Below are 15,602 nucleotides of genomic sequence, written 5' to 3'. Positions count from 1 at the left end.
ATACATGCATATAACTTCTGTGGTTTATCTCTCCCCGATCACCTCCTCTTCTGGGGACTGTCAGTCTGTACCCCACTTCCACGTCTCTGGGACTACCCCATTCCTCAGACTGTTATGTTCATTATATTCCACAAATAAGTGAGATCATATGATACTTGTCTTTCTCTGTTTGGCTTGTTTTGCTTAGGATAATACTTTCCAGGTCCCTCCATGTTGTCTCAGAGGATAAGAGATCTTTCTTTCTTACAGCTGCATAGTACTCCATTGTGTATATGTACCACTGCTTTTTTATCCATTCGTCTACTGATGGACATTTGGCCTTTTTCCAGATCTTACCTATTGTAAATAGTGCTGCTATGAACATGGAGGTACATGTATTCTTTCTGATTGGTGTTTCAGGCTTCTTAGGGTATATTCCTAGAAGTGGGATCACTGGGTGAAAAGGCAGTTCAATTTTTAATTTTTTGAGGTAACACCATATTGTTTTCCATAGTGGCTGCACCAGTCTGCATTCCCACCAGCAGTGTACTAGAGTCCCCTTTTCTCCACACCCTCGCCAACACTTGTTGTTTGATGATTTGTTGATGGTGCCATTATGACAGGTGTGAGGTGATATCTCACTGTTGTTTTAATTTGCATCTCTCTGATGATTAGTGATGTTGAGCATTTCTTCATATGTCTCAGCCATTTGGATGACCTGTTTAGAGAGGTGTCTATTTAATTCCTCTGCCCATTTTTTTTTTTTAATCCTCACCCAAGGACATTTTTTGTTCAGATAGAGTGGGAGGGAGAGAAGAAGGAGGAAGAGGAGGAGGAGGAGGGGGAGGAGGAGGAGGAGGAGGAGGAGGAGGAAGAGGAGGAGGAGGAGGAGAAGGAGGAGAGAGAGAGAGAGAGAGAAACGTTGGCGTGAAAAAGACACATCGAGTGGCTGCCACCCACACAACCAACCAGGCCAGGGACAAACTGCAACCGAGGTACATGCCCTTAGTGGGAACCAAACCTCGGTCTCTCTGGACTGCAGGCCAACGCTCTAACCGCTGAGCCAAACTGGCCAGGGCTCTGCCCATTTTTTAATTGCGTTCTTTGTCTTTCTTTTGTTGAGTTGTATGAACACTCTATATATATTGGAAATTAACCCCTTATCTGATGTATCATTGACAATTATGCTCTCCCATACAGTGGGTTGCCTTTTCATTTTGATGACTGTATCTTTTGCTGTGCAGAAGCTTTTGAGTTTGTTGTAGTCCCATGTGTTCATTTTCTCCTTTGTTTCTGTTGCCTTAGGTGATGTATCAGTGAAAATTCTGCTGTGTATGATGTCTGAAATTTTGTTGCCTACATTTTCTTCTAGGATTTTTATGGATTCATGAGTCACATTAAGTCTTTTATCCATTTTGAGTTTATTGTTGTGTATGTGTAAGTTGATGGTCTAGTTTAATTCTTTTGCATGTAGCTGCCTAATTCTCTCAACACCATTTATTAAAGAGGCTGTCTTTAATCCACTGTATGCTCTTGCCACCTTGGTCAAATATTATTTGAGCATATTGCTTTGGGTCCATTTCTGGATTCTCTGTTCTGTTCCACTGGTCTATCTGCCTGTTCTTGTGCCAGTAGCAGGTTGTTTTGATTACAGTGGCTTTGTAGTATAACCTGAAATCTGGTAATGTGATCCCCCCAACTTTGTTCTTTTTCAAGATTGCTGTGGCTATTCAAGGTCTTTTTTGGTTCCATATGAAGTTTTGAAGTATTTGTTCTAGTTCTGTGAAGTATGTCATTGGTATTTTGATGGGGATTGCATTGAATCTATAGATTGCTTTGGGTAGTATGGACATTTTAATGATGTTAATTCTTCCAATCCATGAACAGGGTATGTGCTTCCACTTTTTTATATCTTCCTCTATTTCTTTTTTCAATGTCCTGTAGTTTTCTGCGAATAGGTCTTTTACTTCTTTGGTTAATTTTATTCCTAGGTATCTTAATTTTTTTTTTTTGCTGCGATAGTAAATGGGATTGTTTTTTTAGTTTCTCTTTCTGTGAGTTCATCATTGGTGTATAAGAATGCCGTCAATTTCTTGATGTTAATTTTGTATCCTTCTACTTTGCCAAATTCATTTCTTTAGTCTAGTAAATTTTTGATGGAGTCTTTGGGGTTTTCTACGTAATAGTATCATGGCATCTGTGAATAATGACAGTTTCACTTCCTCCTTTCCAATTTTGATCCCTTTTATTTTTTCTTCCTGTCTGATTGCTGTGGCTAAGACTTTCAGTACTATGTTAAATAAAGAGTGGCGAAAGTGGGCATCCTTGTCTTGTTCCTGTTCTTAAGGGAAATGCTTTTAGTTTTTGCCCATTGAGTATGATGTTTGTAGGTCTTTCATTAATGGCCTTTATTATGTCAAGATATGATCCCTCTATTCCCAGATTGCTGAGCATTTTTATCAGAAATGGGTGCTGGATTTTGTCGAATGCTTTTTCAGCATCTATTGATATGATCATATGATTTTTATCTTTCATTTTGTTAATGTGGTGTATCACATTTATTGATTTGCGAATACTGTACCAGCTTTGCATCCCTGGGATGAATCCTACTTTGTCATGATGAATAATTTTTTTGTTATATTGTTGTATTCAATTTGCTAGTATTTTGTTCAGGATATTGACTTCTATGTTCATCATGAATATTGGCCTGTAGTTTTCTTTCCTTGTAGTGTCTTTTTCTGGTTTGGAATTAGAATTATGCTGGTCTCATAAATGAGTTAGGAAGTCTTCCTTCTTGAATTTTTTGAAATAGTTTGAGGAGAGTAGGTGTTAGTTCTTCTTTGAATGTTTGGTAAAATTCCCCTGTGAAGCCGTCCAGGCCTGGGCTTTTGTTTGCTGGGAGAGTCTTGATTACATCTTCAATTTCTTTTGTTGTTATTGGTCTGTTCAAGTTTTCTCTCTCTTCCCAGTTCAGTTTTGGGAGACTGTGTGTTTCTAGAAACTTGTCCATTTTGCTTAGATTGTCAAATTTGTTGCTGTATAATTGTTCATAATATTTGTTAACAATCCTTTGTATTTCTGTGGTGTCAGTTATTATTGTCTTTCATTTCTGATTGTGTGTATGTGGGTTCTCTCTTTGTGTTTCTTGGTGAGTCTAGCTAAGGGTTCATCAATTTCATTTATCTTTTCAAAGAATCTGCACGGTGAGTTTTTTTTTTTTTTTTTATTCTCACCTGAGGACATTTTTCCATTCTTTGTTCAGGTAGAGTGGGAGGGAGAGAGAGGAAAAGAGAGAGAGAGAGAAACATCGATGCGAAAGGAACACATTGAGTGGCTGCCACCCACACGACCAACCAGGGCAGGGGACAAACTGCAACTTAGGAACGTGCCCTTAGCGGGAACCGAACCTGGGTCTCTCAGGACCGCAGGCCGATGCTCTAACTGCTGATCCAAACCAGCCAGGGTAGCACGGTGAGTTTTTATTGTTTCCCTCTCTGTTCTGAAATGCTGACTTAAAAATAATTTTTATTATTCCATACTTGGTGAATGGAGGTTTTTTCCTTTTGGAAAATTTGCCCAGAAACGATACTTAAGGATTGAATAACAAAAATAAGAAACAAAAATTTTTAAAAATATGAAGATGGTTCTACATGAAAACCTACCAGCAGTTGAACCTTAACAGGACATTGCTTTCACTTAGCGGTGACAAGCATCAGTGAGCCAACCGCATGTTGGACTGCAGGATGGATTTGGGGTTGTCGTTCACTATGGGTTAGGTTAATTTCTGCTGAAAGATGGAATAGTTCCTGTAATTCCAGGCTTTGATGACCTGGACTGCAAGTTCCCACAAGGAGCCCGTCACCATCAACACCCTGCCTAAACCCTGGAAACTCCTCGTCATCACTTTGAAGACATGCCTGCTTCCTTACTCTTGGACTGTGGGCCCTGTTAAGCCAGACCAGCCTGGTCACTGTGGCCAATTTAGGACACATACTCTATAGCCTCCTAATTTGTTAAAAGTTCCCCCAACTGAACTCTCTATTTTCTTGTGGGATTATGGGTTAATGTTTTGCTGCCAGGTTCCTGAGATGAAACTGGCAGCACCTTCTCAACCAAGGAAGCATGTGTCATTCATTACGCCGTTCCCCATTGTTTATTGTATTCTCCTCTGCCAGACTCCTTCCTCCCAACCTGTTCATTGTATTCCCACTTGTGGAAGCTGTGCACGTGTAGAAAGAGAGTAACTGTGTGGGGATTTAGACTGGAGTACAGACTGACTACAATTGAGGCAATCATAAGTAAAAGTTTAAGTTTGTTGGTTCAGTGCAAGTTTAAACACCAAAGCATTGTTTTTGGCGTTTCTGATTATTATGTTATATTTGTAGTCTTGAGCTGTCTGAATATCTGATCAATTTGGACTGTTTTGAACCAGTTTTTACCAGTCTAGGCCAGTCAAAACCATTTTATAGATTACTCGAAATAGTTACAAGCAGTTTGATAGAATTAGAGCACGTATGACCCAGCTGGAGATAGAGTTAATTAGTTAGCACTACCTTGATTCAGTCAAATATGCTCTGAATCAATCAAACCTTCTGAGAGCCAGTCAGAACTTGCTTGTCCAGGTCTGAACTTACAAGAGCCAGATAAAACCAGTCTGAAGCAATTTGAGCTATTAAAACCAGACCCAAATAATTTTGGTTAAATTTGTCTGGTTTTAGCCAGAATGGTTTTAGATCAGTCAGAGATGGTTTTATAGGTAGAACCTTTTATAACTCAACAATTTTACTCTGAACTAGTATGAACCATTCAAATTCTTTTGAACAACCATGGCCAGTATGGCTCAGTTGGTTGGGCATCATCCTGGGCACCAGGAGGTTGCTGGTTTGATTCCTGGTCAAGGGTACATGCCTGGGTTGCAGGCTTGATTCCTGGTGAGGGGCATGCAGAAGGCAACTGATTGATGATGTTTCTCTCTCACATCAATGTTTCTCTCTCTCTCCCCCTCCCTTCCTCTTTCTCTAAAAATCAATAAACTATTTTTTAAATTTTTTTATTAATTTATTTTTGTTACAGATATTTTTCCTTTCCCCCCTAGACACACTCCACCCCATCCCACCCCCAAATCCCCAGCATTGTTGTCTATGTCCATTGGTTACATTTACATGCATATAAGTTCTTTGATTTATCTCATCCATTTCCCCCCGCCCCCACCTCTGAGGTCTGTCAGTCTGAACCATACTCCTTTCTATGTCTCTGGGTCTATTTTGTTCATCAGCTTATTTTGTTCATTATAGTTCACAATTAAGTGAGATCATGTGGTAGTTGTCTTTTCTGATTGGCTTATTTTGCTTAGCATAATGCTCTCCAGGTCCCTCCATGCTGTCTCTAAGGATAAGAGATCTTTCTTTCTTGTAGCTGATTAGTATTCCATTGTGTATATGTACCATCACTTTTTTATCCACTCATCTACTGATGATCACTTGGGCTGTTTCCAATTAGCAATTGTAAATAGTGCTGCTATGAACATAGGGGTACACATATTCTTTCTGATTGGTGTTTCAGGCTTCTTAGGATATATTCCTAGAAGTGGGATCACTTGGTCAAATGGCAGATCAATTTTTAATTATTTGAGGAAACACCATATTGTTTTCCACAGTGGCTGCACCAGTCTGTGTTCCCACCAGCAGTGTACTAGAGTCCCCTTTTCTCCACACCCTCGCCAGCACTTGTTGTTTGATGATTTGTTGATGGCAACAATTCTGGTAGGTGTGAGGTGATACCTCATTGTTGTTTTAATTTGCATCTCTCTGATGATTAGTGATGTTGTGCATTTTTTCATGTGTCTGTTGGCCATTTGTATGTCATTTTTGGAGAGGTGTCTATTTAGGTCCTCTGCCCATTTTTTAATTGGGTTCTTTGTCTTCCTTTTGTTGAGTTGATAAACTATTTTAAAAAATCTTTTGAACAAGTATGAGCTTTTTAGAATGGATTGCTGTGTTTTATACAAATTTGAATCTGCTTTTAAGCTGGTCACAACTTTTAAAAAATATGTTTTTATTGATTTTTTTTTTTTTTAGAGAGAGAGAGGAAGGGAGAGAGAAACATCAATGTAAGAGAGAAACATCGATCGGCTGCCTCCTGCATGCCCCCTACTGGGAATCGAGCCAGAAACTTGGGCATCTGCCCTGACTGGGAATTGAACCGGGACCTCTAAGTCCATGGGACAATGCTCAATCCACTGAGCTACACCAGCCAGGCTGGTATTAACTCTTTTGAAATCAACATATCTATTTAAAATGAATTGAGCCCTGTTGGTTTGGCTCAGTGGATTGAGCATCATTCCATGCACCAAGAGGTCACTGGTTCAATTACTGGTCAGGGCACATGTCTGGGTGTGGACTCGATCCCCAGTTGGGGTTCTGTAGGAGGCAGCCAATTGATGTTTCTATCTCCCTCTTCCTTCCTCTCTATCTAAAAACATTTTAGAAAAGTAAAAAAACAAAATGAATTGAAAGTGGTTTGAACCAGCCAAAAAAGAATTAGTTTGAAAGTGATCTTTGTTGACTCAGCAAACTACTGTGAGCCAGTCAGCAATCTTTTGTGCTACAAATATATGTTTTGAACTTCCCAGTGGTAATTTCAGAAATTGTCCTAGGTCTTTAGAGCCAGTCTGATCTGTCCACAATGGGGAGAAACGAGCGAGCTAACATTTACTGAGTAGCCAGGATATTGCAAGCATGGTGCTGGGAAGTCCACAAAGAGTATCTCATGCCATCCTTACAACAGTGCTGTGAGATAGTGTATATTTTCTTCTTTGTCATAGAATGGAATGGAAACATGAAATACAGGGCTTAACGGTGTGTGGGAAACATGGAATCCAACCCAGCTCTGCTTGACTTCAGAGGTCATGTGTCACACTATTTACGTAACACTCAAGTGCGTTTAGAGAATTCTAGAATAGTGATGCCACTGGTGACAGCATTTTCTTTTGTAACTTAAATGATATAAACACATAGTGTTAGAAATGACTGACTTTTTTTCAAATTTGATGTAAAGAGGAAATAAGGCAGCTACATCGTCTTCTTGCATCACTCTCATTGCAGAATTTGGAGTTGTGTTCTGCTTCCTCATTTCTTTGGACGGGAACCCCTCCCAAAATGATTAAACATTATCTGGACCTGCTTTTCAATTCTTAGCTATTCTTTCTGAATAACTTGGAGCCAAATGAGATGCTGGGATATGACATACTACACTATTTATTTGTACCCAAGTGGTCATCTTCTGGAGAAGAATTCTGTTATATACCCTTAATACTGGCAACTTACACCTGTGAAAACAGAAGCGATAACGTAGGAAAGCCATCATCTATAAAGTGTCACTTTTTATAGTGTGCAAATAGAATTATGAATGTTTGTAGAGGCTCTGCCCTTATCGACTGACCAGCCGTATCTGAACGTGAAGTCAGATCTGCACCCAGGTGCTCTGGGGAAGTGCATCGCAGTGGCTCTTGGGTCTCGGCAATCAGGATTTTTGAGGCTAAAGTGAGTCACCCAATTGAGGATGGGGTTGGGGAGGCAACCTTCAAAACTGATAAACGTCCTTGCCTGAGCTTTTATTAATATTATGGATCTATGGAAATATTCTTATAGGACATGTGGAGAATTGTTAAGTTTCTGGGTGAAAAGGAGACAATGAGAGGAAAGTCACAACTTCTAATGTAGGGGACCCGATGTATGTGTGGATGGGCGAATATGTGTGTTTGGATGGGCAAGTAGAGTTGTCGTCAGTGGTAATGGGTTAGCTGATTATTTTTCTAATTTCAGGAGGAATTATTGGTATTAAAAGTGGGAGGATAAAAAGAAACCTTCCTGGGAGATAGACTGCATTTTTAGTCAGACTGAAATTTTGAATAGTTTGAATCTATTTAGAGGATAAAAAAAATCATGAAAAGTGCTGTTGCGAAGGATAAAACATCAGCATGGTTAGGTCGTGCTGATAAAAACAAGAATTTTTCTTCTCTAAAGTGGACTTATGTGTTAGTTAACACTGAAGAACTGAATTGGTAGCATTTCTTGTTAGAATACGAAGGCAAATAGGTAAGTGAGCCCTTCATTGTGAACTGTGGCCTCTGTATAGTGACTGCTCAGATCTGGCACTCAGTTGCCAAGTAAGCCGTGAGAGTCAGGAAAACCTGATTTAATATGTAGCATGCAATCATCATCATCATCATCATCAGAAGAAGAAGAAGAAGAAAGAGAGAAAGAAAGAGAGAAAGGAAGGAAGGAAGGAAGGAAGGAAGAAAGGAAGGAAGGAAGGAAGGAAGGAAGGAAGGAAGGAAGGAAGGAAGGAAGGAAGGAAGGAAGGAACTGCAAGCCAAATGTTACTTGCTAGTTTAGCATTGTCTTTGAAGGAACTATAATGACATGTGAAAAGGAAGAGAATAAGCGAAATGGCCTAGATGTCCAAATAAAAAGAGAGAAAAGCCCAGGATCCAGCACTAGGAGACTTTGAAAAAGAAGTGAACTGGGGGAGGAATTGGAACCACTTGTGCTCTAAGAATTGTTATTATTCCTGTAACATTCTCCGTTCTCTCTCTCTCTCTCTCTTTTTTTTATCCTCACCAAAGGACTTTTTTCCATTTTTTGTACAGATAGAGTGGGAGGGAGAGAGAGGAAGAGAGCGAGAGAGAAACATCGACGTGAAAGGGACACATCGAGTGGCTGCCACCCGCACAACCAACCAGGGCCGGGGACAAACTGCAACCGAAGTACGTGCCCTTAGCGGGAACCGAACCCGGGTCTCTCCGGACCGCAGGCCGATGCTCTAACCGCTGAGCCAAACCGGCCAGGGCTCTCTCTTTTTTTTAAATTTAAGTTTTGTTCTATGTGATCGGTATATAAGACTTAATGACCATTACCTTCTTGATTATCATTGTCACTTTGGATTTTTGTCTTTTTTTAAAATTAATTTATTTTTGTCACAGTTGTTTCTCCTTTTCCCCCCACTGATACCCTCCTCCTGATCCCGCCTCCACCCCCCACAGCATTGTTGTCTATGTCCATTGGTTATGTATATATGCATATAAGTTCTTTGGCTTATCTCTTTCCTCCCCCTCGCCCCCTTCCTCTGAGTTTTGTCAGTCTGAACCCTACTTGTATGTCTCTGGGTCTATTTTGTTCATCAGCTTATTTTATTTACTATAGTCCACAAATAAGTAAGATCATGTGGTTTTTGCCTTTCTCTGATTGGCTTATTTCACTTAGCATAATACTCTCCAGGTCTCTCCATGCTGTCTCAAAGGATAAGAGATCTTTCTTTCTTACAGCTGCATAGTATTCCATTGTGTATATGTACCACAGCTTTTTTATCCACTCATCTACTGATGGACAGTTGGGCTGTTTCCAGATCTTAGATTCTAATATTTTCTAATGGATTTTCAGTAAATATTGCATGTGTTTTTTTTTTTTTTTTTGCAGGTGAACCAGAGTTCTTCATTATGTCTGATGGAGACTATGATTACCTTATCAAGTTTTTAGCTTTGGGAGACTCTGGAGTAGGAAAGACCAGTGTACTCTACCAGTACACAGATGGTAAATTTAACTCAAAATTTATCACAACAGTGGGCATCGATTTCAGGGAAAAGAGAGTGGTAAGTTCTATATCCTTCTATATGAAAATGTAATCTCTGAGTTCACATTTGCCCGTCTGTTTAGTTTACATTGTAGGAATTAGGAGGACAAAGGTTGGAATCTAAAATTAAGGGTACATATAAAAGTGTATTATGTTCAATCCGGGCAGTGTGATTTAGAAAGGGCTGTGCTGAGGGACACTTCATATACAACCAGGCAGACAAAGTAAAGGTGAAGATTCTTTTTAATGTTCCCTTGATACTTTTTTGGCTTCTGTCTCCCCTCTGAAATCCACAAAGTCATTTGTCAACATTTGTTAGGAAGCCTACAAAACACCCTGCCCCATACTGTTTTGTTGGCTGTTTCTTCTACCTTTGATATTTTTCTTGATGACTTTGCTCTTAACTGAGGCCTCAGCAATCCTGCAAGGAACACTAAGTGGCGGGACTCGCTGCTGCCCGGAGGGGAGTTGGGAGGAGCAGTGGGGATGCTGGTCATGCGTGTGCCTGGGAAGTAACACGGCGAACAGAAATTCTGCAGAATGAGGAGGGAGGAGGCTCTTTTTTTGTTTTGTCAAGGACCACAAGACTAAAAAATAGTCTGGCGGTCAAGGAGAAGACAGGAGGTCACTGTGTCAGAGTGGCAGAGGAATGAAGAGAGCTTTTTCCATGAACTATATTTCTCGCTAGACATTTGACTGTTACCATGGAGCAGGTCAACAAGTGTTCAGGAGATCAATGGACAAGACCCTTCCATCGAACATTCTCTACCTAGGAAAGATACAGGGTCCTTGGCTTCCAGGACAGAAATTTTCATTCCTTCCTACTCACTTCAGGTCTTTTTTTCCATTACTAGAGTCTTACAGAGACTCAGACCCACTGAGTAAAAACAGGATCTTTATGAAAGTTTCAATATTGACATATAATTGGTATAGTTAATATATATGTGATTATATTTACTAATTCTCATCTTATAATCTTTTTAAAAAAATAGCTTATTGATATAAAATTCACATACTATAAAAGTCACCCATTTAGCCCTGGCCAGTTTGGCTCAGCGGTTGGAGCATCGACCTGTGGATCATATAGTGCCTGGTTTGGTTCCCGCTAGGGGCACATACCAAAAAAAATAAATAAATTAATTAAAAGTCACTCATTTAAAGTATATTGTTCAGTGTTTTTTAATATATTTACACTTGTGCAACCATCATCACTAGTTAATTTTGGAACACTTCATTGCCCCGGAAAGAAACCTCATACCCTTTTGCAGTCATTCCCCATTTCTCCTCTGCCCAGCCACTTGTCTACTCTCTAAGGATTTACCTCTTCTGGACATATTATGTAAATGGAATTATACAATATATGGCCTTTTGTGTCTGGCTTCTTTCATGTAGCATATTTTCGAGGATCATTCATGGTGTAGCATGTATCAGAACTTCGTTCTGTTTTATGATCAAATAACATTTCATTGTACTGATATACCACATTTTGTTTATCCATTTGTCTATTTGGGTTGTTTCACTTTTTAGCAATTATGTATAATGCTTCTCTTAACATTCATATACATTTTTCTGTGTGTGGACTTATGTTTTTCTTTTTTCATCCTCACCCGAGGACATTTTTTCTTTTTTTTGCATTTATCTTCAGATAGAGCGAAAGGGATGGAGGGAGGAAGAGAGAGAGAAACATCCATGTGAGAGAGACACATCAAGTGGTTGCCACCCACATGACCCCAACAGGGGCCGGGGACTAACTGCAACTGAGGTATGTGCCCTTAATGGGAACTGAACCTGGGTCTCTCTGGTCCGCGGGCCGACGCTCAGGACCACAGGCTGATGCTCTAACCGCTGAGCCAAATCAGCCAGGGCTGTGTTTTCTTTTATAAAAAAATGTTTTATTGAATTTTTTTTTTTTAGGGAGAGATAGAAACATCGATATGAAAGAGATATGTCAATTGGCTGCCTCCTGCACGCCCCCTACTGGGGATAGAGACTGCAATCCAGGCACGTGTCCTGACTGGGAATTGAACTAGGACCTCTCAGTCCATGGGAATATGCTCAATCCACTAAGCCACACTGGCTGGGCTGGATTTATGTTTTCAAATCTCTTGTGTATATGCCTAGGAACTTCCACATTTTCCCAAAGATACTGCAGCATTTTACATTTCCAGCAATGTATGAGGGTCCCAATTTCTCTATATCTTCACCAATTCTTGTTATTGTCTATTTGATTATAGCAATTCTAGTGGGTATGAAGTGGTACCTTATTGTAGGTTTAAGTTAAATTTCCCTAATGATGAATGTTGTTGACCAATTTTCTTGGTCTGTAGTTCTTTATTGTCCATTTATATATCGTCTTTGAAGAAATGTCCAATCAGATCCTTTGTCTATTTTGAAATTGGTTGTCTTTTTGTGAATTGTTTTTAAAAAATATGTTTTGATTGATTTTAGAGAGAGAGGCAGGAAGAGAGAGAAAGAAACATTGATTGGCTGCCTCCTGCACACCCCTTACTGGGGATCGAGCCTATAATCCGGTCATGTGCCCTGACTGGGAATCGAACCAGTGACCTTTTGGTGCATGGGACAATGCTCAACCAACTGAACCACACCGGCTGGGCTTCATCTTTGCTCCTGTAGGTGGTTTATAAGTCTGCCTTAGCCTTCACTTTATGCTTGAGAAGAGCCTCAAGGTCAGTGAGAGATTAGGACTTTTTCAGGTCTTTCCTGGACATACGCACTGCCCTGTGTATGAGCACAGTCTAATGGATGCCAAGGAATATATTGGAGCTTTTTAAATTTCTCTAAGGACATCTCATTTCTGTTTTTTTAAATTTTATTTTTAAGTCCTTTTGGTTAGATATGTGTTAGCCCCAACAGGTATTTTTGCCTTCGGTAGCTGCGATGTTAAATACTTGCTGCTGATTATTTTAAACACTGCACTAGGCATAGGGTTATTCTCACAGACTGAGCTCTGAGTCAGGTAAAACAGACAAGGCCTGGGAATGGAGCTATACAGGCAGCTTTCAGTTCTCTTGGGATGAGACTTTGGGGCAGCTCCACACCTGTTTTGCCTCCACTGCTTACATTGGCCGCTACACTGATGGCTTTCACAGCTGTGATGGTTGTGTGTGTGTTGGTTTTCAGGACAAGTGCGGAGCCAGGGAGAGGGAGAGGAGAATAGGACAAGTTAAAACACCAAAAAGCTTATTGTTTTTACTAATATTCAATGTTCTGGAAAAGTTGATTTTGACAGTTTTTGCTATTGTTTTCATTTTTATGGAAAAAGATTTTCAGAGGTACTTCCTATAAAATTATTTTAAGAGTATTTCTTAAAAGATGGGATGGGGAAAAGTCATAGAAAGGTACTACTTCTTTTTTTTTTTTTTTTTTTTTTAATCAACACCCGAGGACATTTCTCCATTTTTTGTACAGATAGAGTGGGAGGGAGAGAGAGGAAGAGAAAGAGAGAAACATCGATGTGAAAGGGACACATCGAGTGGCTGCCACCCGCACAACCAACCAGGGCCGGGGACAAACTGCAACCGAAGTACGTGCCCTTAGCGGGAACCGAACCCGGGTCTCTCCGGACCGCAGGCCGACGCTCTAACCGCTGAGCCAAACCGGCCAGGGCAGAAGGTACTACTTCTTGACGTGAATGACCAGAGGGTTCTTTGAGGAAAGATGAGCTGATTATTATTTTTTATATAAATTATGTATCATTCGTATATTTCATAATATATTTATAAAAATATATAATGCATATATATATGTTCATGAAAATCATTGTATTATCCAAAGACAATTTGGAGTAAAATACAAATAAGGTTATATTCCAAATGGGATTTTCTTTAGAAGTTTATACTAGAGTTGTGCTGAATAGAAAAGTAAGAAGTGTTCACTGGTCTCAGAAGTTCTTTTTCTCTTATTTTGGTATTTTAGGTATGTTATTTTTCTCTTATTTTGGTATTTTAGGTATGTTATTTTTCTCTTATTTTGGTATTTTAGGTATACAGAGCCAATGGGCCGGATGGAGCCACTGGCAGAGGCCAGAGAATCCACCTGCAGTTATGGGACACAGCAGGGCAGGAGAGGTATGAGCTCTTCAGTTACGTTCTCCTTACTGGAGGAAAGGGAAAAACAGCTACACTTTTCATACAGTGATCTGAGCAGGAAAAAGCCAGCTGATTCGTTGATTTGCGCCTGAATAAGACATGCTTCCAAATTAGCAGGACATTTATCAGTCTGAGTTGATAATGTTGGCTTTATTTCATTACAAGGTCAAAGGAGAAATGAATCTTTTTCAAATGGACCACCTTACTTATGGACTTTGAAAAATTTTTTTCTTCATTTTTAAAAGGCTTACAGTATACACTTTTCTCCATTGCCTTTTGCTCTTTACTCAGCCACAAAAAAGCTAGAGTCATACAGGGGTGGGCAAAAGTAGGTTTACCATTGTTTGTATGGGGAAATAATACAATAAATAATAATACAAGAATAAACTCTGATTTATATACACACACTATAAACCTATTTTGCCAACACCTGTATGTATTATTCTTAGCTGATTTTTGAAACCTAGTGGAAAATCTGGTTGGAATTAACTCATACGATCAGAAGATGCTTGGCCAAAGTAAGTCACACAAAATCTTGATGTAAAGTTGCTTCTAGTTAGCTAAGGTTTCTGTTTTTCCTCACAGAAAATTTTCCTCAAGATTCCTTGAAGGATTTTGTTTGTCTTCTAACTTTTTATTATGGAAACTTCAAGTACATAGAGAGTATAATACAATGAACTCATGGATTCATTTCTCAGTTTCAACCGTTGTTAAGTTGTAGGCAATCTTATTTTATACATACCCCTCCTTCCTATTCACTCCCTTCCCCAAATTATTTTCGAGCAAATGCAGAGGTCTCCCTGGAGCCTATGTGTGTCAGACGCAGGCTTTGCATAAGGCACAGTGAGAGGAAATGGACTGTTAGAGGAAAAGAGGAGATAGCAGGACAGAGCCTTGGGGAAAAAAGTACCCAGAAAGAGGAGGGACTGAGTCATTCCTACTCCCACCATAAAGCCAAAGAAATGGTTCATCAGAGATAAGAGGCTGCTGTAGAGACTGAAATCAAAAGGTCATGAAACACATTGTAATGTCAGGTCAAGCCGAGCTTCACAGGACAAGGAAAACATATACAGCAAGCACCATTGTTTGGGTCTAATTAACTCTTAGCTGGACAATAAATTCTTGTGTGAGACTAAAGGATCTCCTTTTTTTTTTTTTTCTTAATCCACACCTGAGGATATTATTCTATTTATTTTCAGATAGAGTAGGAGGGAGAGAGAGAGGGAGAGAGAGAGAAACATTTACGGGAGAGGGACATATTGACTGGTTGCCTCCCACACAACCCTGACCAGGACCTGGTTTGGCAACAGAGGTATGTGACTGGAATGGAACCCGAGGCTCATCTGTCTGCAGGCTGACACTCTAACCACTGAGCCACCCTGGCCAGGGCCATGAACTCCTTCTTGTCATCCCTGTTCAGCAGGCTGGGTTTTCAAATCACATGGTCTGTTAACACATACATTTATGTAAGTGATAAACAACTGTCTTACACACTTTTGGAATATCATCATCTAATTCATTTAAATTTTTAAAATTTATACAGGTTGTTTTTATTTTAAAAGAAAATTCCAAGTATAACTTCTGATCATTGTTGGCATTCTTAAAAGTCTAGATATGCTATATATATTCTTTCTTGCTCTAGATAGCTATGTACTATATTTTGTAAGATACCTAAAATCATCGATTATACTCATAATTTTTTTTTTTTTTACAGATAGAGTGGGAGGGAGGGAGAGGGAGAGAGAGAGAGAGAGAGAAACATCGATGTGAAAGGGACACATCGAGTGGCTGCCACCCGCACGACCAACCAGGGCCAGGGACAAACTGCAACCGAAGCACGCGCCCTTAGCGGGAACCGAACCCGGGTCTCTCCAGACCACAGGC

At 39.8% G+C, this 15,602-nt stretch overlaps 1 protein-coding gene across 5 annotated transcripts in view; it reads left to right on the top strand.

Moving 5' to 3' along the window:
* RAB27A (RAB27A, member RAS oncogene family) overlaps positions 1-15,602 on the top strand; it is a 91,504-nt gene that overhangs the window by 47,965 nt on the left and 27,937 nt on the right. For all 5 annotated transcript variants that reach the window (XM_036246328.1, XM_036246341.1, XM_036246331.1 and 2 more), the window contains 2 exons: positions 9,456-9,628; positions 13,612-13,697. In XM_036246328.1, the coding sequence (XP_036102221.1) occupies positions 9,476-9,628; positions 13,612-13,697 (239 nt within the window). In that variant the 5' untranslated portion in view covers positions 9,456-9,475. The remainder of the gene's footprint in view (positions 1-9,455; positions 9,629-13,611; positions 13,698-15,602) is intronic.

This window comes from Molossus molossus, unplaced genomic scaffold (assembly GCF_014108415.1).
Source record: "Molossus molossus isolate mMolMol1 unplaced genomic scaffold, mMolMol1.p scaffold_m16_p_1, whole genome shotgun sequence".
Classification (NCBI taxonomy): domain Eukaryota; kingdom Metazoa; phylum Chordata; class Mammalia; order Chiroptera; family Molossidae; genus Molossus; species Molossus molossus.
The sequence above is the reverse complement of the archived record's forward strand: the minus strand, read 5'-3'. Positions and strand labels throughout refer to the sequence as shown.